Source organism: Drosophila santomea, chromosome 3L (assembly GCF_016746245.2).
Source record: "Drosophila santomea strain STO CAGO 1482 chromosome 3L, Prin_Dsan_1.1, whole genome shotgun sequence".
NCBI classification, from domain to species: Eukaryota; Metazoa; Arthropoda; class Insecta; order Diptera; family Drosophilidae; genus Drosophila; species Drosophila santomea.
Window position 1 is genome coordinate 18,543,329 of NC_053018.2, and position 23,235 is coordinate 18,566,563.

The 23,235-nt window shown below is 39.7% G+C and overlaps 1 protein-coding gene across 20 annotated transcripts in view; it reads right to left on the reverse strand.

Annotated features, from left to right (window-relative positions):
- The window catches only part of LOC120450361 (glutamate-gated chloride channel), a 49,782-nt gene that overhangs the window by 14,415 nt on the left and 12,132 nt on the right, over positions 1-23,235 (reverse strand). For 13 of the 20 annotated variants that reach the window (XM_044006191.1, XM_044006187.1, XM_044006203.1 and 10 more), the window contains exons 3-10: positions 14,011-14,087; positions 4,525-5,511; positions 3,854-3,874; positions 3,166-3,254; positions 2,551-2,625; positions 2,106-2,170; positions 1,815-2,035; positions 598-680 (exon numbers count right to left, since the gene is read on the reverse strand). In XM_044006191.1, coding sequence (XP_043862126.1) covers positions 598-680; positions 1,815-2,035; positions 2,106-2,170; positions 2,551-2,625; positions 3,166-3,254; positions 3,854-3,874; positions 4,525-5,501 — 1,531 coding nt within the window. In that variant the 5' untranslated portion in view covers positions 5,502-5,511; positions 14,011-14,087. The remainder of the gene's footprint in view (positions 1-597; positions 681-1,814; positions 2,036-2,105; positions 2,171-2,550; positions 2,626-3,165; positions 3,255-3,853; positions 3,875-4,524; positions 5,512-14,010; positions 14,088-23,235) is intronic. The other 7 variants (XM_044006200.1, XM_044006199.1, XM_044006198.1 and 4 more) reach the window with 3 other exon arrangements.

Sequence of the window (23,235 nt, forward strand, 5' to 3'; positions counted from 1 at the left end):
GGCAGGAACCGACATCATCATCATCTTCCTCTCAAAGTAATTTACGATGTTGCTCACGTTCTTGGCCGATGTTTCCAAGCGGGTTGGGAACCGGAAACAACTTTCGCAAAACAATGTAAAGACAAAAAGCCCACAACAAGGCTGACTGGTGTGTGTGTGTGTGTGGCAGGCAGTCAGCCTTGTTAGTCACTTTGTAAGCTTTTGTCGTTTAGCCTCCTATGCCACGCCCCCTTTGCTCCGCCCGCCTCCTTCATTGTTGCATGAACACACACACACTCACACACAGAGCCAAACAAATAGGCAAATGCAGATGGTGGCGAAGATTTCCCCTGAGTGGCAGTCAACACGCTCGCCTGCCCATCTTTTTATCATCAGGACATCAACATCTTGAGGTTGCCTCTCAACACTTTGGATTTTCACATCATTTATACATTAATCCCACTTCAGATGTATTGTTTAAAAAATACTTAACGCTCAACACTTGCTCTTGACAACTTTCAATGTGCAATCCAATATACTTTTATCATCATCATTTAAACATAATTTTGTTGATATTTATTTTAAATTGCTGTTTAATAATAATAAAATGTAACTTACTGCTCTCCATGGAGAAGGAACACTTGGGGTCATCGAATGGAAATATATGAAGACTTCCCTGGCAGGATAATATCAGGTGACGTCTACAAGGAAATCGCAAAATTGGTTTATATAAATATACAAATAATTCAATTTGCATAAAAGTATCATATTTTCTGTTAAATTTCAGGAAACTAATTATATGGATATCCAAAGTCTTTTTTGCCTTTATGTTGCTTTTGGTCACACAAACCAGTGTAAGTTGAATTGAATCCTAAGCAAAAGTATTTACCTTTGAATAATTAATATATATTACATCCTCGAATTATTTGTGAATTTTGTTTTTTGCAATGCTCATCGACCGTAAAATATTTTTTGACCTTATAATTCTTTGCATTTTAGCCTCGAGCAATTTCATGCTTGTCTTTGCCACTTAATATCACGCTTTGTTCGGCAACATCAATTCATAATTTTCCACCCCGTGTCGCTGTCGCTTTTCCAAGAAGTTTTTCCGACGTTTCTCCTTGTCGGCTATGCAAACAGCAAAAGGGAAATGCTGGACCAGAAAATGCTGGGAAAAGTAAATGGCAACTGCAACTTATTTTAATTGCTGGACGACACTTTTGCGCTATGCAGTCAATTGGAAAAGTTCTGTTGAATTAAAAATGTAGACAAGTTGGAGAAACGAGGGGATGTGAGCGAGAAAAGGGGAAGAGTAAGACAAACAAGACCATCCAACAAATGTTGGTCATATTGTGAAAAGTTCCTCGCTTTTTTTCCCCCCATACGAGACTGAAATTTCCTGCTGGCCAGGAATTGGGATATATGTACTTTGTACCTGGGCAAATATTTACATACCTACTTTCACTTTACATTTTACTCATATTCACCTATTTTCCTGCCTTCTACATTTCTTGTGCTCTTTTTCATTACGGCCTCGTATGTTTGGCGGGCTAGCTTACATATTTGGTGGGCCCTTTCCCCAAAATTTTCCACTAGCCAGCGAGAAAAAAAAGAAGAAAAAAAGGTGGAAAATTGAGCAAAAGAAACTAAAAAAGCACAGAGAATAAAAAAATATTGCCGCTTCGCCTGTCATCTTATCCCTAATGAATATGAACTTTGAGCGAAAATTTGCATTTTCTGGCGCCATTAAAGCCGCTTAGCCCGGCCTCGTCTCCGGATTTTGTATAAAAAATTCATTCATATTCAAATCGGGCTACAGAGCAGCAGACACACACCTCATTGCGTACGTAATGGTCCCGTTCCGAAATATTCTTAAAGCGAAATGCATTGGTATGATGGGATCCTTGAAATCGCCATGCATAATGAAATACGTATCCGGCGTCCAGATGCTATCATGATGATGCAGAGCATTTAAGAAGTCATAATGAGACTTATTGCCATATTGCAGTCGCGGATCGTTCCATTGCTGGTTCAGCAGAAATTCAACCTCGTATTTCTGCAAGCAACCAATTCAATATAAATAAAAAATATATATTATATGATTTTCATTTATCCGCAGGACTCACCAAACTGCTTTCATCGGGCGATGCTAAGCTCAGGAGCAGCACGTTCACGTTCACCGTCAGAGTGCCTATTAAAAGAGGATTTCAATACACTCGGTAGTGGTCTACTTAACATATATTTCATTGAAGTGCCTAGTGCCAGAAGAAGAACGAAATGAACTACCCGGAGCAGCGATAAAAGCAAAATCTCTACTAAATTACTGAATTGGTTTATGGAAATGCAAAACTTAATCATCACTTAACAAATCTATAAAAGAGCTAAAGATTCAGTGCTCCTCTTAGTTTCATTAAAGAAACTACAACTCTTCGTAATAAATAGCTTGTTTAGAACTTGAGAAAAAATAGGGAAAATTATACTTGAAAATCAGAAAGGTCGTCGCAATGAAAGTAAGAAGTACAGATACAAGGTGCATCTACATAATATAAAAATCCGCGAGAGTAAACCAACCGCGATTGTGTGGTCTCCGTGCATTTTGATTAGTTGCCATATCGGGCGATTGCAAACCACAGCAAAAGTCTTCATCTGCAAAAATGAATAAAATTAGATTGAATCACTTCGAGTACAAATGTTTAACTTCAATCTCATCACTTTTTCCGATCCCTATTATCCTCTTGCATTGTTGTCTTATACTTTCCATTAGTAACAAAAATGCAATTTTCTAACAGCTCTACAGCAGAATGTAATGTTATGATTTTCCAAAGCATAAGCATGTCGAAAAAAACTTAATTGCATTGCATACTTTCTTTGGCTCAAGATAGTGGCCACCCAAACCCCAAAGTGTCCACATCTTTTGTGCATCCCATCCATGGCAGTGCAGCCATTAACTTTAATTGATTTTATAGTGTCCATACGTCGTGGCCTGGCTCCTCCAATTGTTGTCCGCTGGATGTCATTTGGCAAACAGCGGAGAAGACAACCCGAGATACCCGTTTTCCCCTCTTACGAAAGCAACTCTTATTAGCACAAACACTATGTGCAGTTTTTCCCCAGTCTCCACTTAGTAAAATTGGAAATTGAATCGCAACAATGTGAAAATGGCGGATAATTTCTGAAACGTCTTACCATTTACAGGCGGCAGTAATCGTTTATCGTAGCGCTTCTTCTCGAGCAGTAAATCTAATATTTCCTTATCCGAACTGGACTCATCAAATCTGTAGAACACGAGAAAATCATTTGAAAACTTGTAGACATTTTTGCGATCAATGTAAATTAGTGTTAGTAATTGACAAAGTAAGTAAGTTGTTATTTTCCCAAGGAATCTTTTATGTACAACAGTTTTGTGTGCTGTTTTAAGTAGATGGGAAGATTTCAGCCGAACAACTAAAAGATAAAATAAAAAAAACTCATAAGTAGGTAAGCGGTTTAAAGAATAATCTTGTTTTTCTCAATTCTTTAATGAGAATCTAAGAACTCCTTTAAGTTTTAGAAATCCTAAAATTATCGTTTAAGTCTGAGAGAGTAAAATAGTTGACTTGCTATGAAGTAGTTGGCTAAGCATTTTATTTTATGCAACTCATAAACTTTATTTCAAATTGCATGCATAACATCAGCAGAACGAAGCTGAGAAAAACCAATTACCTCAACTGGAAATCAAATAAACTCAAAGTGTATAGTGTGTGCAGAAAACGAAACTTAATAATTCCAGAAAAAGAGGTAACCAAAAACTCGAGTTTTCTCTTTTTCCGTATAATTCTCAGCTTTCGGTATTTCTTTTTTTTTTAGAGATGGAAGGAGGTGTGCATTAACTTACTTCGACCAATCGATGCCATGACTGAAAGAATTTCAAAAAGGAAAAAATAAATAGAACAATTTTTGTACGTGTTGTGAAAAGGATTGCCAGGCGATACAGAATGAAAGATATATGGAGAGACAGATGGATAGTTAGGAAAATAGAGGCTGTGTTCTGGTCAAAGGTAACAAAGGTAAATCAAATGGTTGTATTCCTAAATGAATTGGGTTGTTCTAATGAATGCGCCGAGTTCGCCCCGATTCTAACGTTTCGATTCTAGGACTTCTGCTCCTGATTAAACATTGTTGAAAAGTTTTCATTTCTGATTATTTCTATGGCCTCTTTTTGATAAATAAGTCTGATCCGCTCCGTTGCGAAGGATATGGTATTTGGAATAGTCTTGAGACAGATTGCTTTCAAACTAATAGACTTCTCTGAGTAGAATGAAACGGACGGACAGAAAGACAGACCTGAATATATATAATTTATATGTCCGCAACTATCTCCTTTACTGCGATTCACTTGATTGGTTATTTTTTTAAGTATGAATACTGCAAAGGAAAAGGGTACATAAGCATCGGCTAGCCGAAGCTATCTCTCTTCCATGTTTCTATTTTGGCTGAGGGAAATCAAGGCGAACTTTTGGGGTGCGTGACGTTGTATTGATTCTATCCGATTAATCCTGCACTCACATGGGATGCTTGTCGAGGGCACCCGTCTCCGACTGCGTGGCAGCTGCCGTGGACGCGGTGGTCAGATAGCAGAGCATCAGGAGGACGCTGGAGGCTGCGTAGAAGCTGATCGACTGGCTGTAGTGCTTGTAGTGCTGGCCGAGATACTGGAAGGCTGCCGCCGAGGTGGCCGCTGCCGTGGCGCCGACGTTCGCAATGATGGCCGCTGTCATGGTGGCGGGCAGTTGGGTCTCGGCATAGGGATGTCCTTGCCACGCCCGGTACGCTTGGGGCTGGCGATCCTGGACAGGACTTAAGTCCTCGTGCTTCTGCAGCGTTTTCGCTAGGGCGGCGAGGGCGTGAAAATGCAGGGATATTGCCGAAATTTTGGAGATGCTCGCAGGATCCGCTGCAGGATCTGGCTGGCGCCTCCGCCGTCGGACATTGTGTTGCTGCCAATGCTGCCCATCCTCATGCCGCTCGGCGATTTGAATCGTTGTTGCCGCAATATCGATTCCGATTCTGGCCGCCGCCGCCGTCGCCGCTGTATCGACAATGGATCCTTGCCGCGCCAACGCGTCCTCGCCTTCGTCCTTGTGCGTTTCAGCCACTTGACTACTGTGCTTGTTGTTCTCCTGACGTGCCTGCCGTATCGTTAAAAGCACTTGAGCCGTCGCTTTTAGATGTTCGGGCCCGGTTACTGCTCCTCTCTGGGCCTCAGCCTCCGATTCAGTTTCTGTTTCTGCTCCTGCTTCTATTGCTACTGCTACTGCTACTTCTGGTTGTGTTTGTGTTTCGGTTTGCGTTTTATGGTTTTGTTGATGGTTATCCTTGGTTCTGATGTCCTCAGCTGGCTTGTCGTTGTTTCCTCTGACAGAGACCTTGCCTTTGGTCCCCGCTGCTGCTTTTTCCGCTTTTCCACGGCATTGGTTGCGCCTCAGTTGCCTGCTTCTCGGTTTGTGGGGCTGCTCTTTGGCCGCTTCAAAGACGCAGCCCATGTTACGACAACTGCAAGGAATGGTTTGCCAAACAAAAGGGTATTATTTTTATGACATGTCAATCACTTTCTGATTTTATATCCTTTCATTTAGGAAATACAGGTAACGAAACTAGTCTTAATACGTTCCGCGTCTCTTATTATAAAGCTTATAAAAATAATACGGACACTTATTGCCAGTCCTAAAGTTAAGGAAACTTCTTGCATAACTTTTTTAATTTAATAATTTAATGTCAGCTGAATCACAATTACGGAATATATTAAAAAATATATTTTAAAAAGATTTACAAAAAAAATTAAAACAATTAAATTTGGAATATATAAAAAAATGGTTATGTATTGTACTAAAATGCTATAAGAAATCCAATTAAATTTAATATACTTTTCGAAAATTCGTACAATAAAACAACGATAAACGACTGTCAAAATGCCGCAGACAAATAGTTTTGAGAATGCCATCAGAAAGCCATTTTGTCGGGGTTTCAATTTAACTGCACCCCAGCCAAACTAATTAAGCTCGGCGAAAGCGATTCGCGCGCCACAATCTGAAATAAAAATCTATCGTCACCCACTTGATTGTCGTTCCAATGACTTGGCTGCATCAACACTCGCGGCGCTACATATAGGATTTGATTGATGTGGCAATATTGGATTGCTTCGGCCCAACGACCACGCCCACCTGCGTGCACACCTAGTCGTAAATGTCAGTTGCCAAATAACACACATCCTGTACCGGATTTACGACTGCCACAGGAAAACTTTAATTTTCCAGGTAATTTCAACCATAAGCAGGCACTTTGAAAATTCCGTGGTATACCCCATATTATATGGACAAGTTTCCTTTCTGAGGGCTTTTAGTCTAGATCGTGAATATAATGAGGTGTGTGAGCTAAAAAAGTTGACGACAATTGGTTGAGTACTCTATATATTTAATATCTATTTTATTATGAATTAAAAATATGTTAATCCTAGTCAAATTCATCAGAAGCAAGACTTATTTTTCCTACATAGGCCATTTAAGCTAGAAATATAAATAAATTATACTTTCGAAATATACTACGATCTCAAGCTCTTATGCCTTATTCAGCTGGAAAATGTTGCCAAAAGTGATAAAACAAGTTAGTCCTGCTGTGGTACGAGCGGTTTAGGCCAGGGCCAAAAAACGAATGTCAGTCAGCCAGTCAATGGTCCAACCGAATTTTTATTGCTGCCTGTCACAGGCTGTCTTTTCGCTGCCTTTCGGTTGTTGCCAATTCAGTTGTTGCTTTTGTAGAGCTTGTCAATTTGTGGCCAACTCACGGAGGAATGCAATTTTCATTTCGACCAAAAGACTACATATGTGTAAGTACAAGTAAGTACAAGTTGGGCTATTATTTGACATTTTTCAAACATGCAAAGACCTAAACGGCCATTGCCCCAGTGAAATGAATACCGACCTCAAAAATTCAATTTCCGCTTTTCACTAAATAAAACTGAAAACTGAAACGACATCCATTGGGCACGAGTGATTTGGGTTTGATAAGTTATTTTTGTACACATACCATGCATGCTTAAACACATGAACATATGTTTTTTAAAAGAAATATAATCGGCTTTTGTACAATACGCATAAGCAGCTTTTGGAAACTTTATTTTAATACTGTTAGCAGAAGTTTACAGATTAAGAATCGAGAAAACATGCAAGCAAACCGCACTCAATTTAAACTTGATTGCCCGAACAGCTTATTCCCAACCATATGGAAAAGCCAGTGAAAAACTTTGACATGAGTGAGTCCGTTCTCAGCATGCTCCCCATTTCCCCTTTTAATCAAAGAAAAACCGCAGAAAACGCAGACAAACCCACTAAAAGCGGGTACTCAGTGGCTTTGGGCTATCTGCCACCGTATTCAGGGTCTTCATTATACATTTATTCGATTTTTACGTGACTTTGGCCATAAAGCACAAAAATAAACCCCAAGACAGCAGATAGCAAAAGTAATAGGCATAGAAACTAGGCAAAGCCAAAGAAGTGGGCTCGTAAATGGGTCCCATATACAAATTGCTACCGATATAGCTTATACGTGTTTTCCTTGACATATACATATGTACATACACGTACACCCACCCACATGTGCCAGGACAATTATTGGCCCCAATCTGTTTTAAACGCTTGTGTTCGACTTTCCTTTTATTTTCGTGGTGTTGCTCCTAAATTGTCAAAAACTTTAACAGAATGAGCAAACTTTTCGAGCGAAGCAGAATGCTTGGAACAAAAAAACAAAAGGGCAGAATATATAAAAATTTCTGACCATAGATCAGTTCACAACTGGCTTCCTTTGAATCCTTCCTGGAACTCCCCGCTGATATCCTTCATGGCTTCCGGGGCATAACTTTACACAAACCGCGCTCGAGAGTCCGACGACTGCAGTTTGGTCAAAGTTAATCCTGCCATCGTCTGGCGGCCGGAAACGGCGCCAACTGACAGCCAAAGCCAACAAGCAACCCGAAACACGACCAATCCTTTTCATCCCTTCGTCCTTTTCCCCCTGGTTGAGCTTAGTCTATTTCGTTGTGCATTTTATTTTTCGCTCTCAGCTTTTTCATATTTTTAGTGGAGCAACTTTTCATATTCCGTATCTGAATCTTTATTTTGTATCTCCATTTTGTTGGTGCGACTTGTTCAGTCAATTTAATAATTTGCTGCTAGTTTTTGCCTCCCCTTTCCCCCTTTCCAAATTATTTGACACTGTGCGGGATTTGCATGCAACATTATTTGCATACTTTTGGGCGGGCGCTTTTGTTGCGGTGGCCACTGGCCACATGTCGGATACTTAATATCCCTCTGTCCGACAAACAGCACGTTTCGAGCACGTTTTATGCTGTATAAGCTTTAATGCCCTAATTTGCAATTTTGCCCAAATCAAGCGGCAATCCAATTAGATGGTAGTCCGACACTTTTGAAGCTGGCCAGAGTTAATTGAAAATTCCATTAAATTTGATGGAAGCGAAACTATTTGTCGGGATGAGTAATTGCAATTCACAGCTGATGTTCAGTGGAAAAGGTTGGTTGGTAATTGGAGTAAGTCCAATTTAGTTTAATGAAGTTCCTTCGATTGACGTTGATTATTCATTCTTAATTTTATTATGCATTATCTTCAGCTACAGTTTATTCCATAAATTATTGAAAAAATTAAACTAACCGAATCTGCTGACTTTGGTCTTTAAGGTCATTCCACTTACCCAAATCTCTTTTGTGGAAAAACCTTTTAAGGAAAATATTCAAATTTGCTGTAGAGGAACAAGTATCGGTCACAGACCAATGGGTAAGCTCAGTTAACGAAATAAAATAAAAACTTTACCCACAACAATAGCAACAAGCAACAATTACAAACAACTTTATATCGATTTTTCGGGCTTCAGTGTTTGCCATGGCGCCATTGTTCGAAGTCACGAACTTTCCAGTGACAGAAAAGACAAGAGCAAAATAAAGTTGATTAAACCCATTGAAAATATTCCTGACTTTTAACGTATCCTATATAGCCACGTATATATAAAGATTGGGGGCGGCCAAACCAGAAAGGCTAAATGGGGGCATTGTTGTGTTGAAGGCAGCTCAACGAATTATGAATGTGGACAACTCAACAAATTGTGAACTTATCCATTGTTCCGAGAAAGTTACAGTCACACAAGGAGAAAATCTTTTTGCAAGTAAGTTAGATTGCAAGCCAAATGAAATTCATTTTTAATGAGCTTAGTTCACCGCTAGCCATAATGGACCATAATCTGTTGCATTAAAAGTTATTAAAATGTCATGGCAAATACCAAAATTGCATTGGCTGGCAAACGTGGTAGCTGAAGAAGGGCACTTGACCCACTTTTGCCAGCCAGCGAGCGAATTGAAATTGGAAATCGGCAGTAAGAGCAATATGCATGCTGCCATGCCTAATTAAATAACTCGGTGGCCAGATGCAGTGCGATTCAGTCCTGGAATGCAGGTGGTTATCCGGAGTGGAATGGCCCGGCGATTCGATTCGAACGGAGTGGAGTGCAGTTCATTCGCATTTCAATTAAAATGGGAGTGCAGACATAGACACAAACGGGCGGCGGGCACTCAACAAATGCAAACCACTCAGTGGGACGCTAAGCCGTTTAGGCTTAAGTCAGCTTATTGCTCGGAAAAGTGGAACACGCGACGACATAGTTGACACACGACGACGACCTGTTGGAGACCGAGAATTTTCCAATAATCGAACGTGCGCGTTTAATTAATGCCAGCCAAGTGTAATTGAATAAAAGGTGCTCCGACTCCTGCGGTTTTTATTTCGATTGCATTGTTCAGTCTGAGCCTTACAGTAAAGTACTAGAATAATTCAAAAACAAATGACTAGGAAAATGTTTGGCATTTGTAGCACCTTTAGTTATGTGCACATGACAGGAATATATCATTTCCTTCTGTCCAGGCCTACGATTAACCGCTGAGTTGAGCCACTAAGCCAAACTAATTGCCCCTTTTGACAGTTTTCGGTGCAAAGGCTTGCGCACAGTTAACTCAAAATGACAAAGTGCAAGTGTGCAAGTGCAGCGCTGGTGTGGAAAAAGGGTAGACACTGCGGTTTGACTGGGTAGTGGTAATGGGAATTCGGATGGGTTGAGGAGCTAGTGGTGCACTTATGGGAGGTGGGGGCGTTGCGAAGTTCGTTGTTTGCCTGCGTGGTATCGCATTCTGTTTACAATAAGCTCTGGTCAGCTCGATGACGATGTTGGCCAGCACAGGCGAACTTCGAACGCAGAAATGTCGAAGAAGAGACAACTTGTTTCCTTCTGCGCCCCAGGGAAATAAGAACTGAAATCGAACAGATGGTTGTCGAACGTCGACTTTCGGAATTTTCGCAAGCTGCCTTGTTTATGCAGCGTGTTTCGGTTGAACACTTTGGAAAAGTTGCGCTCACATATTTCATAAATAAATAAATAATTAAAATTGAATGAGTAAATTGCGGTGGATATTCACGGATGACCGCGACCACAGGTCCTTTAAGTGAAGCGGAAGTATGTCATGCGCGCAAATGTTGCGTACACAGTTGTGGTCAGAATATTAATGCTGCAGCTCGAGTTATTGGGGATTTAACCGATTTAGGTATTTAATAGTTACAAATTTATATTGAATGTCTGTGGTATCACCTATAATAAATGTCCAAAAAGAAACATTAATAAAATAAATATAATAGTCATATCATAAATATACCCTTCGGATTACAAAGTTCCTTTTAAATACCCTAGATTACAGGACTCCGAACTTCAACTTTAGCTGAGTATGATTATTTTATGGCCACCACTCGCCGCTCGTTGAGTAATTAAGCAATCGAATCGAGCAATCCCCTTGATCCCATTTTCAGATCGAACTTTTCGAGGCTGCGTCCTTTTTTGTAAACATTTTTTGCTGCACATCATGACCAGTTTCGTTAAAGGGCTTTGGCAGGGATTTGCTTTTTGTGCGTCGAGAGTCCTCCTAAAATGTCGATGGGAGGAGTTCGAATGCTCTTCGTCCTGTCACAGCCACTTAAATGCCATGCATCATGGAAATTTATGTGAATAAATTATAATCAAGCGAAGAAAAGCTTGCAGACCGTAATAATTCAGATTAAAAAGTATTTATACACATGACACAGTCAGTTGGGAAAATTCTTCACGGTGGCCTGAAGGCCCCTCTGGGATGTGGGCGTGGCAGTTGCAAAATGAAAGTTGGGTGGGCTTATGCTGCTGGTCACGCGTGTTGGTCGCGTGTGTCCTGCGCTGATTTCGCCATAATAAATTGACATTTTTTGGACATTTCTCTGCTCCTCGCTCTGGTTTTCGCTCGGAGAACTGGGAGCTGTCAGTCACTTAAGCCCCCTTTTTCCTTTTCCCTCTTTTGGCTGGTGGTTTCTGCTGTTTTTACAAGCGTCCAGGGCAAGCAGCTTACGGCGATATTGGCCAAGAGATGAATTCAAGCCGATACGACCAGTTTAAAATTTATATTTTAAGTCAAATTGGTTCTTAAAAATTACACTTTTCCAGTTGTGCTTACTTATGGTATTTTGGAGTTCAAGCTTGACACCATTTCGGATTTGAAACCACCAACATGTGTGCTCCTAGCTTTATGAAATCTGGACAATCAAATTCTGGGGCTTGCCCCACAAAACAACAAAAAGACAGGAAAAAAATGACAGGAAAACGCAATAAGCAGTGGAAAAACAAGTAGCATAAGCACAGCGAACAAGCAGCGACAATAATTTGGCACAAAAGCAAATAAACAAGATAAGCAAACAAACAAACAAACAACATGAGGAAAGACGTTGAAGAAGCAACAACAAACGAGGAAAGTAAAGACAAAAACGAGCCAAGTACCAAAGCACATAATGAGCATAATGGGCGTGTTGAGAGGGGTGGCTGCTGTTTGGGGGTCACATTGCCCCTATGCCATGTGGCCTACCCCTAGGCAACATCCCCCTTTTCCCCGCCCCCTTCGCCGTGGACATGACGAGCGCCAAAGAGCTTTTTGTGTTGGTTTCCCTCTGTTAGTGCTAGAATAAGCGCCACTTTACATGCACACACATTCGCTCACACATGTACACTGGGAAAATACTGTGACGGTAGAATTTATAAAGTATACTGAATAATATATGGTGTTAGCACAACGCCAATATGGCAAACTTTACAAATGATTTTGATATTAAGATGTTTCCATTATTATTACACATATTTTTAGTTTATTAATTTAATTAATTTAAATTAAGAATTCCTCGCTTTTATTACTTTTAATCTAGCATTTAGCTTAGTCAGCTGCTATAGCTAATCATTCGCATTTTAATCATGCGTTAATTTTAATAATAATAAAAATCTAGCAATTTGTTCGCGTGTAGAGTATTATAATTGATTTAGGGACAAAGTTTCGCTGCCGTCAGATGACATATTTTTGCCACCGTCTCTGTTCTGGATCTTAAAAAACAACTTAATCTTTTGAAATAGCAATTTCGTGACTCCCTTCGTTAAGTGTAGTTGCTGAGGGGCGTTGGCAAAATAGAAATTAGGGGATGTCACCCATCCTGGCAGGATGCAGTTACCAGCTGCAGCTGCAACTGCGAAACGAGGGCAAAGGCACGTCGCCAACCATTTAAACTAATCTTGAGGCAGTTTATTTATATATCTCAAGGGTCGTTTGTTCTAACAATGTGCCCAGCTTATATAGGAGCATATATATTCCTGTATATATATGTATACCTGTATATAAACCTGTTTAAGCGCAGGTGGCTTGTAAAAAGGGGAGCATGCCAAACGAGAAAGGGGTATCTATAAAGAACAACTTGATACATGCAGGAGATATATCTCATCGCGTAGAGAACATTAAGCCAAGCTTTTGATAGTGGAACATATTGCCAAACATAGCACAAATAACATATAGTGCATTTCTTCTGTAAGTTATGGACTTCTTTTGTGAACTTAAACCATAATAATAACTTAAAACATAACATATAATGCATTTCCTCTGTAAGTTATGGACTCTTTTTGTAAACTTAAATCATAATAATAACATAAAAACTTTAGGTCTGAACATCAAGCTCTAATTAAAACGTTAAACGGTGCGTATACGCAATAAATGCATATTTAATCTTCGGAGTATCTTATCCCACTGTTTAAAGGATTTTCTTAGTTTAAACGCACATTGCGACCCTTTGCTATGATTTCCCATGTCTGCGTTTCAGGTGATCAGCATAATCTGCATGAAAGGACGTCAATTACATGAATTGAATGAGGTACCCAACCTCACCAGCCACTCCCTCGCCTCCAGTTCAATGGTTCATGGAGCTACTTAAGGTCGGAGCCGCACACTTCACTGACCTTTGCCTTAAGTAATACCGGTCTGAAGCTATTTAATTTCTATATAAATATTTTGCCGTAGACCACAAATCTGCGGGTCATAAGCCGCAAGGACACGACGCCGCAGGACACGCAGCTCCTTGGGAGCTTACGAGTCCGTCAGGCTCGCCAAGCCTCAAGTGCATGCCCGACTGAACTTGTATTAAAGCAGCCGGAAATTAAACACACAAAAGTTTTCCAAGAACTAGCCCGCACCTTCACGAATACACATGCACACAGCTGCACTGCAGAAAGCCAGGGTTTCAAATGAAGAGGTCCTTGTAATATGTTTTTCTACCAAAGGAAAAGCTCTTCTTCACTACAAAAAAGTGGATAAACTTACGAAAACTAAATCACGAATTTATGTGTTCAGTTGTATCTAAAATCCAGTTGATTACCTTAATTCTCTATCAAAATGTTCAGGTTTCTAAATTCAATCTAATCCCAATGATTTTAATAATTATTCGGGCTTTTCTCTTCCTGTAGAGCACTGCTTGCTATGTCCTGCACTTTATTTTTAAGTATTTCCCGTATGAGATTCTTTGAAACCGAATGCATTCAGAGATCTGTTTGGGCTGTTGGGGCGTTGAACAAGTAAACGCTGCCATTGTGACTGAAAGGATATGTTTTCTACTCACCAAATTTAACCCGGCAGCCAGTTCAATGGAATCCACTATCGCCTTGTGTCTGCATGGGCGCACACTTCGCCAGACCGCTGAAAAAGATAAGCACCAATTATTAAATGGAGTTTTTATTATCAATGGAGTTTCGCCCTCCCAGATTGTTTGTGTTATGTTTGGGATTAATTCCCTATTGTGGGGACTAGTTCTCGAAACAACGAGAAGCAGCAGACGAGGACGGCTTTTAGATAAAATTAACTCATGGCGAATGGAAAGGGGTCGAGACTTAGGCCCAGCTACTCATGTCGTCGGCATCACCAGCTTGGAATTCCCCAGCATGTGCCTGCGGCGCAAATGATGGAAATCACTTAACACGGAGTGCGGGGCACTGGATGACGATGACAACGAGGATATGACAGGGACAGGAGTGGGTTGTAGTGGTCCTGGAAGAAGTGGAGTGCTCTGGAGTGGGTATTGTGTCTGAGTTCCTAATGAGCTTTTGTCTGCTGCATACTTTTGAGCGACGAGCGGGCATTGGAGACGGATACTGGAGGCGAGACTTCTGCGTCTTGGGCTTTGTGCTAATATTTGACAGGCGGCAGAGGGGCGGGGCTGTCCCTTGGTTATTATGGCCAAGTTTCTCGAAGCAGAGTGCAGAACTAATGAAAAATCAGAGCGAAGGGCTTTCAGCGAACAATTAAGCTATGACGGACATATAGCAGATCATTTCATTACCTCGCAGATGTAAACAAGTTCTACATTAGGGATAAACATAAACATATTGCACAGTTTTATTTAAGAAAGTTAAAAGACTTTATAAAAAATGATGGTCTATTGCTTGATATCTGATGGAAGAGTGTTAACTTAACAGCTTAATGAAATATTTAAAATGTGAGTACCATAAAAGATTGTATAGAAGAGATGAAATTATTCACGGGTATATTAAACAAAAGCCCGTTAAAAATATTAAATTGCTGCAGAATAAATTTTATCTAAGCTGCAGCTGTATGATAAAATGCACAAATTGCTTACTGAAATCATAAATCCTGCTTTGGTTTTACACTTTTGGTGAGCCAAATATAAGCCGACATATAGCAATATATTGTCCATTGCATATATAGCCCAATTTATTAGCTCCAGCAAGGATAGCGAATATTAATTTCCGTCACACAATTTCATTAAAGTCTCTACGCGTAATGAGTTCCCAGTTAATTGCCCTTTTTACAAGATTTTCCCTTCCGACTTTCCCAACAATATCAATAACTTGTTTATGGACACACAAAATTGAAATTCCCCCACTTATTTAATACACTTAAGCCATCAACTTGGACTTGGTGCACATGGCCACACGTACTAAATCACTTACGGCCAAGTTCAATCAGACGAGTTAATAACTTCCGCAATGTGGCAGCCAAAATTAACCATAATTCACATGCTACGGCCAACTAAACTGACCTATTAGCCCGGCTGAACTTCGGACTTCGGACTTTGGGGTTCGGGGTTCGGGGTTCGGAAGCCGGTCAGTACGCTTGAATGGACGGGCCGTGCTCCACAGTGACCACGTTGATCTGGGCCAAGAATTCTCGGAAGGAGGGGGACTGTAATATGGTAATTTTAGCGCTTGTCTCTCCACGGACTCACATGGCAATCAGCACACACAAGCCCAGGTACACAAAGAATAAAAATGCCGGAGCACATGTCACATTTGCCACATGAGTTAACGTAGCTCATTTATCATGGCCCCTTTCAGCGTTCCGCGTCCTGCGAACTACGAGCTGCGACCTGCGAGCTGCGACCTGCGTCCTGCGTCCTGCGATGTCCTTTATCCTTCTGTCTCCCTGAGGCGACGGTTCAAGGTGACCAAGGCATTTGCCGGCCAATCTGAGGTCGTGTTCTCACGTGCACTTGGAAATCACTACGTACACTTTAGTTGGGTACAAAAATGTAAAATCACTAAAGCATATTGTTTAGAAGTAAAATAAATTTTTAAGAAATTGTTTTAATAAAAAGCAACATATAATCAGAAACAACATACATACATGATTTCTCTACAAATATGTATATTGTAAACTTCATTTTGATTTTATGGGTAATATTTGCATAAACTGACAATTGATGACAGTTGAATATTACAATAAGGTGGTCCCTTTTTGGAATAATTTTACATCCCAAATAAGCGATATTTTTTAATTTATGTACAATTGGTAAGCAGCAAAATTCCCTTTTAATAAAATATAATAAATAATAATATATTTAAATGCTTTTTTCGCCTATGACTGCAATGTTTTTCATCTCCCCGACTTTAAAACACTTTTATTCAAGTGTAAGTATGCATGTGTACACCTAACACCAAAATCTAATTGTAGCCCCAAGGCATTGGCATAAGCAGATGGTGGAAGATCCTTAATTACGGCAACCACGACCCCTCAAACTGAACGGACTCTGTTCCCAGTATCACAGTGCAATATTTATTAGTGCGTGTGGCCGTGCTCCCTGGCCTCCACTAGTATATATTAAACATATGTATGTGCATGCGAACATACACTATAACACATGTGGTATGGCATTATATGTCGCCTGACTAAATTTAGATATGCAAATCGATAAAAAAGAAATACCAAGGCACGCACGCATTTTTAGTGCCTAGAAACGTTTTCCAGGCAGAACGAGCTAGGACTTCTACGACTAGGACTCGTGGTCGTATAAAAAGGACTCTGGCTGAGGGACAAGTGAGCAAAGGTCGCGCTTGTGTTATAATTGTTTAAAGATAGTAGAGGCCTTATTCCCGCAAAACGATTTACAAACCTGCCACGAGGATTCGCCCCCAACTGGGGCTTTAGATTTAGGCTAGCATGATAGCCTTTCCCAGGAAATGCCAACTCATTTGTTTTCCTCGGGAGGGTGGTTAGTGCCAAACTCAAGCAGAAAGTAATTCAATGTGGGTTTTGTGAACAGTGCACAAATTAGGGACTTCCAGTGATTGGCAATGAAATTGATTTTATTGATGCACACATAATTTAGCAGCGAATTTAGATCTTAATTGAAGACAAACAGCCTTTAGAAGAATATGATATATGAAGAGTCTTCTGTTTCATCTCTAAATGTATATCTGTATTTTTAACTTTCATTTACACCCATTTATTTGCCAGGTGTTGTTACTTTCAGGATCTGTCTGGCCCCTAAATTATAATGTTCGTTCATAATCACCTCGTAATTATAGAGTTGCTGCCTGAATCGAGGTGGCCCATGCACTTTAGTATTGTGGGAACCTCAGCTTTTGTTTTACTTTCACTAATTAAACCAATTGGGCCACACAAACATATGTTCATATATACTTCTTCTATGCCTGAGAGCTCTGTGCAATATTTATGGGCATATATTGATTAAATAATTAGGCCTCTGCAAGAGACCAATTCACATGGATATAAATGAAATTTATGTCAAATGCCAGGGAATATAAATTTGTGCAGAAGCAAAATCAGCTTTTTCAGTTGCATTTCATTAAATAGAGCAAATTGCCCAGACTGGCCGAGTGGAGCGACTTAATTAATAATTTATACGCTGCTTGTTAACACTTTTTCCCCTACTTTTCGCTTATGCTTGTTTTATCAACATTTTCCGTGTTTGTTTCTCCTTTTTTATTTGTTGTTTTCTTTGGGGCAAAGCCCCAGGATATTTGAGCAGGACTCTCTGAAAAGGGGTTAAGTTTTTGAGCCAGACTCAGATAGACAAAGTGAATAATAAAGGTGCACCTAGCAGAAAAGGTGGAGCAGATTCGGTCAAAGTATGTGGTAAAGCGTGAGAGGAACTCGAAATTTGCAGGATTTGGTTTGTGGTTTCCCATAAATAAAAGGAGTTTCCTTAGTGCAGTAAAATCTACAACTCTTCAACTTCCAAAAACATAAAATTATATCTTATACTAATCTTGTTATCAAAGTAAATGCTAAGTTATCTGAAATTTATTAAGACTTAGAAACAGCGATTGTTCTTTCCCATAAAGTGACTTAATAAAATTTCTGTTGATGTTAAATGCAATTTGGGAATCAATTAAGAAAAAAGCCCACAATTGTAGAAAGTTATTAAATTTGCAAACCAGCAACAAAAATCTGCTTTTATTTAATTTTCACAACTACTAAGCATTATAATCGGATAAAACTATTCCAAAACGTATGCAACAAAATGAGCATCGCATTTCGCGTTAGAGCTCACGCTCTTTTGTGGCTTTTATCCACATCAATTTATTAATGGCAGTTTTTGCCGGTATTTCAGTCAATTTACCTCGGGTGCTATTAAAGTTTATAGTTTGTGGCGCGGATAAGCCAAAATCGCTCGCTCACATACTGATGGATATTTATGGCGTTCGTGGCTGGGAAGTGGAAAGGCTTCAAAATACGTGCATGATTAAAATCCTCGCAAGAGCACACGGATGTGCGGATTTGGCCAGCGGACATGGCTCAATCAAACCAGTCAAATAGCTCGGGGCATACCGAATTGGCTTTGTAGCTGTTTGAATTTGTTTACCCAACATTTATTTGGCCACATCTGCGGGGCAACGGAGATTGCAGTTGCAATCTCATCTATCGATTTTCCCATCGAATCTCTCGGTGTTTTAATGCTCTTTTTTTGCCATTGCCAAGTATTTCAACATACTGTGTGCTGTTTGCCTATTTGCAAAAATATTTATTCTGCATTTGCTCTTGATTTGTTTTTGCCGCTAATTGCTTGCATGGCATAAAATAGATAGTAGGCATGTGAGATTGGGAATTGCTTCAATCTGAAAATCATTAAAGGATATTTCGCTTAATCTCTTGGGAATAAATCGTAGTTGTTGTCTTACCTTTAAGCCATTTAAATTCAAACATTAAATGGAAATATCACAATAACCATTTAAGTTATTGAAACTTAATTTCTTGACCCCTGAAGTGCGTAGTTTTAAATGAATGGCTAGCTTAATTTGTTAGATATATGGCTTATCCTTCCTATTCAATAACATAGCCATATAATAAGTTATTTAAATGGCAAAAAATCTTTCAAATATTTTCAGTTGTTTACGGTTTTAGAAATCACACGAAAAGACTGTATTTTATAGTCCCACATCTCTCACAAACATTTTAAATGGTTATTCTAATTTGATTGCTCAGTGCAAATAATAAATTCTGCAGGAGCACAAACATTTCCCCGTGCAGTCGGCAAATAGCAAAGTTAATTAGTTTTATGCACAACCTTTGTTTGCGCAAAAAGTAGCAGACTAACGGAAAGCAGAGGAAAATCTACAAAAAGTTTTCACATTTTCGTGCAAGGACATGCGTGACGTAGTTGGGTGACCCCTCAGTTTTCACACTTGCCACTTTCTCACACACATTCCTACACTTCTTTTTTTCATTTTTTTGGCCACTTCTCGCACGACTTTCGAGAAATTAGGAACGAAAAACGAATAAAAATAAAATACATATATGTGTAAAACACCCAAAGGACATTACTATGATTAGCATTTCAATAGCGCTGAGTTGAGTCCTTGCCGGGGATATTATTCATCAGAGGCGATTACTTTTAATGCCCAGGCAGGCCCTTCTGTGCCAGAATGCAACTATAATTAGATGGCCAATTATGGCGTTGAAAATTGAAATTTGCAGCGACTGCAGTCAATTTGCGATACAAGGAACAACGTGGCCAATGTGGCGTATACGTAACCTGCACTTGTTCTCGTGGACCTCTTAGTCACGCGTTCGCATCTAGAAATCCTGGCTCACAGGCGCCAGGTAGCCATAAAAAAGCGTGTCATCCAAGCGATTATCCTTGCGTGTCCATGGATTAATTTTAATGCTCAAAATGACGCACGATTCGGCCTAATACATGCGGACTTACCAAAGGTGTGTGGCCAAGGGAGCTAGTTAGTCCTCTGAGCTGGTTCACCTGGCCTCTGTCCTGATCACGAATCGGTTAAAGACAAGCTTTTCTAATGCAAATTTACCAGCAATTTAATGCACCTATTCCAACCGCAAAACATGACACGATTTAATCAACCCGCTACAAACCACAATCTGCATTTCACTTCTTTCAGAATTACGCTCCATTGCAAATCGTGCTACTAGGGTTCATCCTGATTGAATTTTAATTAAAAAACACCAACGTGTAATACGAGAAGAAAAAAACCAACACGTCAAACTGTTTGGTAATAAAGTCAACCGGTTCATTTGGCGTTTAAGGCAATTAAACTACAATGTTTATATCAATTAAATGGGTCTCCACGGGTGTCCGCTGTGGACTGGTCCACCGAAATGTTTACATAATAAAATAATTAAAAGTAATTGTGTTGCATTAAGCGATAATGGAAAAGCGATGCCTGAATTCAGCAGCACTGACATTATAAAATAATGACAAGAACCAATTATAATGGTCAATCGAATTAAGTGTTTTTTGTTAATATATGTATATATATCAACAAAATATTAATTTCTAAAATAAAGCGTTTTTCGTTTATTTTTAAATCTTTGCAGTCTTTGACAGATAAAGTGTAGAAATTGTTCTTGGATTAAAAAAGAAAATAAAAGTTGAAAAGTACGTGGATTTTTACTTTGCTCGCCGAGTGCCACATCGAAGTGGGAATAAGAATAAACTCGGGAAAATCTTTAAAATATTCCCCACTCGCATACGAACACATATGAATTGCACTAACTTATTACCATACACCATTTTCCTCGAACGCAGCAAAAATTGTTGCACAGCATGTGGCGAGGAAAATTGTTGGGGGAAAAACGAGGACCGGAGTTAGGATCCTTCGTACAGAGAGCATATTTGAGTTTCCTGCTGGCGAAGTCCTGCATAATAATCCTGCACACACATGCTCGTTGTGATACATGCTTTACCTTACATTGAGGGGAATGTAAACGAAAATTGTTGTATTGAAAGCATGGCTTGGATTTCAGCGCCCTGCAGATGACACGATGTCCCCATTTCCACCTTCACCGCCCTGAATGTTCAATGAGTTTGACTTTTCGCCTGCTTCAGACATTTTCTGGTTTTTCTTGAGTTTGGGTTTTTGATGACATATAACCCGCATCCAGGTGGGAAGATAAAAGGGGCATTTATTACATTGAAGTCAATACGGTTCAAGTCATATTTCAATAAACGCCGCCATTCGACTTGTCAACGTGTCGCCTGCCAAAGTGGCTGTAAAATGCAACTCCCTTCGACCAGTTTTTCAGGTATTTTTTCCATCAATGCCCGCATATTTTCCCGCTCACTCGAAACTTGTTTTTCCAACGCGAATTTCCTTTGCGACGACATAAAAATCGCACGAGGATTGGAAAGGGTAACTCATTTAAGCCGTGACATGTGATACCTGCCTGCCTTGTTATGTGACGGCCAAGGGTGAAAGTTTTGCATAATTTACGCTGAGCGCGAAATGTGAAAGTTTTGCATCACCCCTCACCACCAATTTTTTTTTCGTATTTTTTTAATGTTCTGTGTCAGGACACAGAGCCTGGAAAGTTAAAATATGTCTTTTGCAACATTCATTAAACTTATTACATGACGGAACTTCCTTTTTTAGATAAAGTTTTGATAGAGTTGTTATTATAAAGTTTAAATAAATGATTAATATAACAATGGTTAAAACTTCATGAATCTGTTGAAGACAAGAATACTATTAATTTTGGAATAATATGTAGTGCACCCTGAAAACTTGTTACGTCACTGAACTTTACTTGAGAACAAATAGTAAAAGCTATTTAAATGCAACTTAAGTACTTAAAAGAAATATTGGGAGAATTAATATTTTCCTATGAATGTCAAACATCAGAAATATCCCTTTTAGATTTCCATATTTCGTTTATTTGAAGCTTTGAGATTTGATTTGGAAGTGCTGAAAAACGCACAGGGACAGCTCTAAATCCGTCTACCGTCTAGTCCAAAGCCCGGTATCGTTTTCATTTTGGTTCTGGCAAGAACGCAAAAAATATCGAGCAAATATACAAGTATATATAGATATATATGCAACAACGGCAGAAACAACAAATCAATTTCTGTTTGACCAAGCGCTTCACTGAGCTGGACATTGAGCTAACTGAAAGCGGCGGCGGCGGCGGCGACAGGAGAAGAGAAGGGCCAATCCAATGCACTTAACTCCGGGTTACCACCACGTCCAACTGTTCCTGATTTGGTTCATGCCCTTCGATACTACCTGCAAATAAACTTGGATTCGTTTGAGCTCCACCTCTGCTTTTGGTTCTGTTTCTGTTTCTGGCTCTCGATACTCGTTCTCGATTCTGCCCGTGGCACTGACACTGATTGCTTGTGAGCCATGTGCCCAACATGACTGCAGTCAAGACGGCCATTATTCACTTGCACTCGCCACTTCAGTCGGCACTTGTGGCCCAAAGAAAACGGGAGGGCCAACTTCGGATTCTCGTCGCAACTTCACGGGTTATAGGAGACCAGCCACAAGGGCAGGCGGACCGCTTAATAATATATAATATTATTTCAAATATATAATATATTTCAAACAGTTGAAAACAAAGAGGGTTGAGCTAATATTAACCATTTGTTTGGAACCATATTATTTTGAGATTTAAAAGTACAATGCATATTTATTTTATGTCCTGGTATGAGAATAGCTTATATAACTAAAACTAACATGACAGATTATACAACTAGCTGACTACATGCATATTTTCAGGGAACTTCGAATAGTTCTAGTGTAAAGAAAACTATATATAATTGGCAAATATTTAATTTGTCATACTCTTCAAATAATTTTTCAATAGTGCGGTTGTTCATCCTTTATTTTCATATAAATAATACATTTTCATACAAATAATTTTTCAATAGTTAAGTTGTACATCCTTTATTTTCAGACGGATGGTCTAGTTTCCTATGTAAGATTCCTACAGCACTGACTGCACATCTGCAAGTCTTCTTTTTATTTTCAATATTAGAAGATTTCTTTTCTCTGTACCCAAATCCTTGGGGGGGTGGTGGTGGTGGTGCGTTGTAGGCTTGGCCACCGCACCGCACCGGATGTCCTGGCATTTCCGCCATGCTAATACAGAGTCGCTATGAGTCAGCCATTGTTGGGCCATGTTTGCCTTTGAATGGCTCGTGCTTTTCTTAGTTTTCATTAGCATTTTCTTGGAAGTCTGTGGGGAAATATTGTCGTCAATTATGTTACATAATCAACAAAACAAAAATGTAGCCATTTCTTGGGTTTGCAGACTTTGACACGGTTCTTTGGGTTTTTCCCAG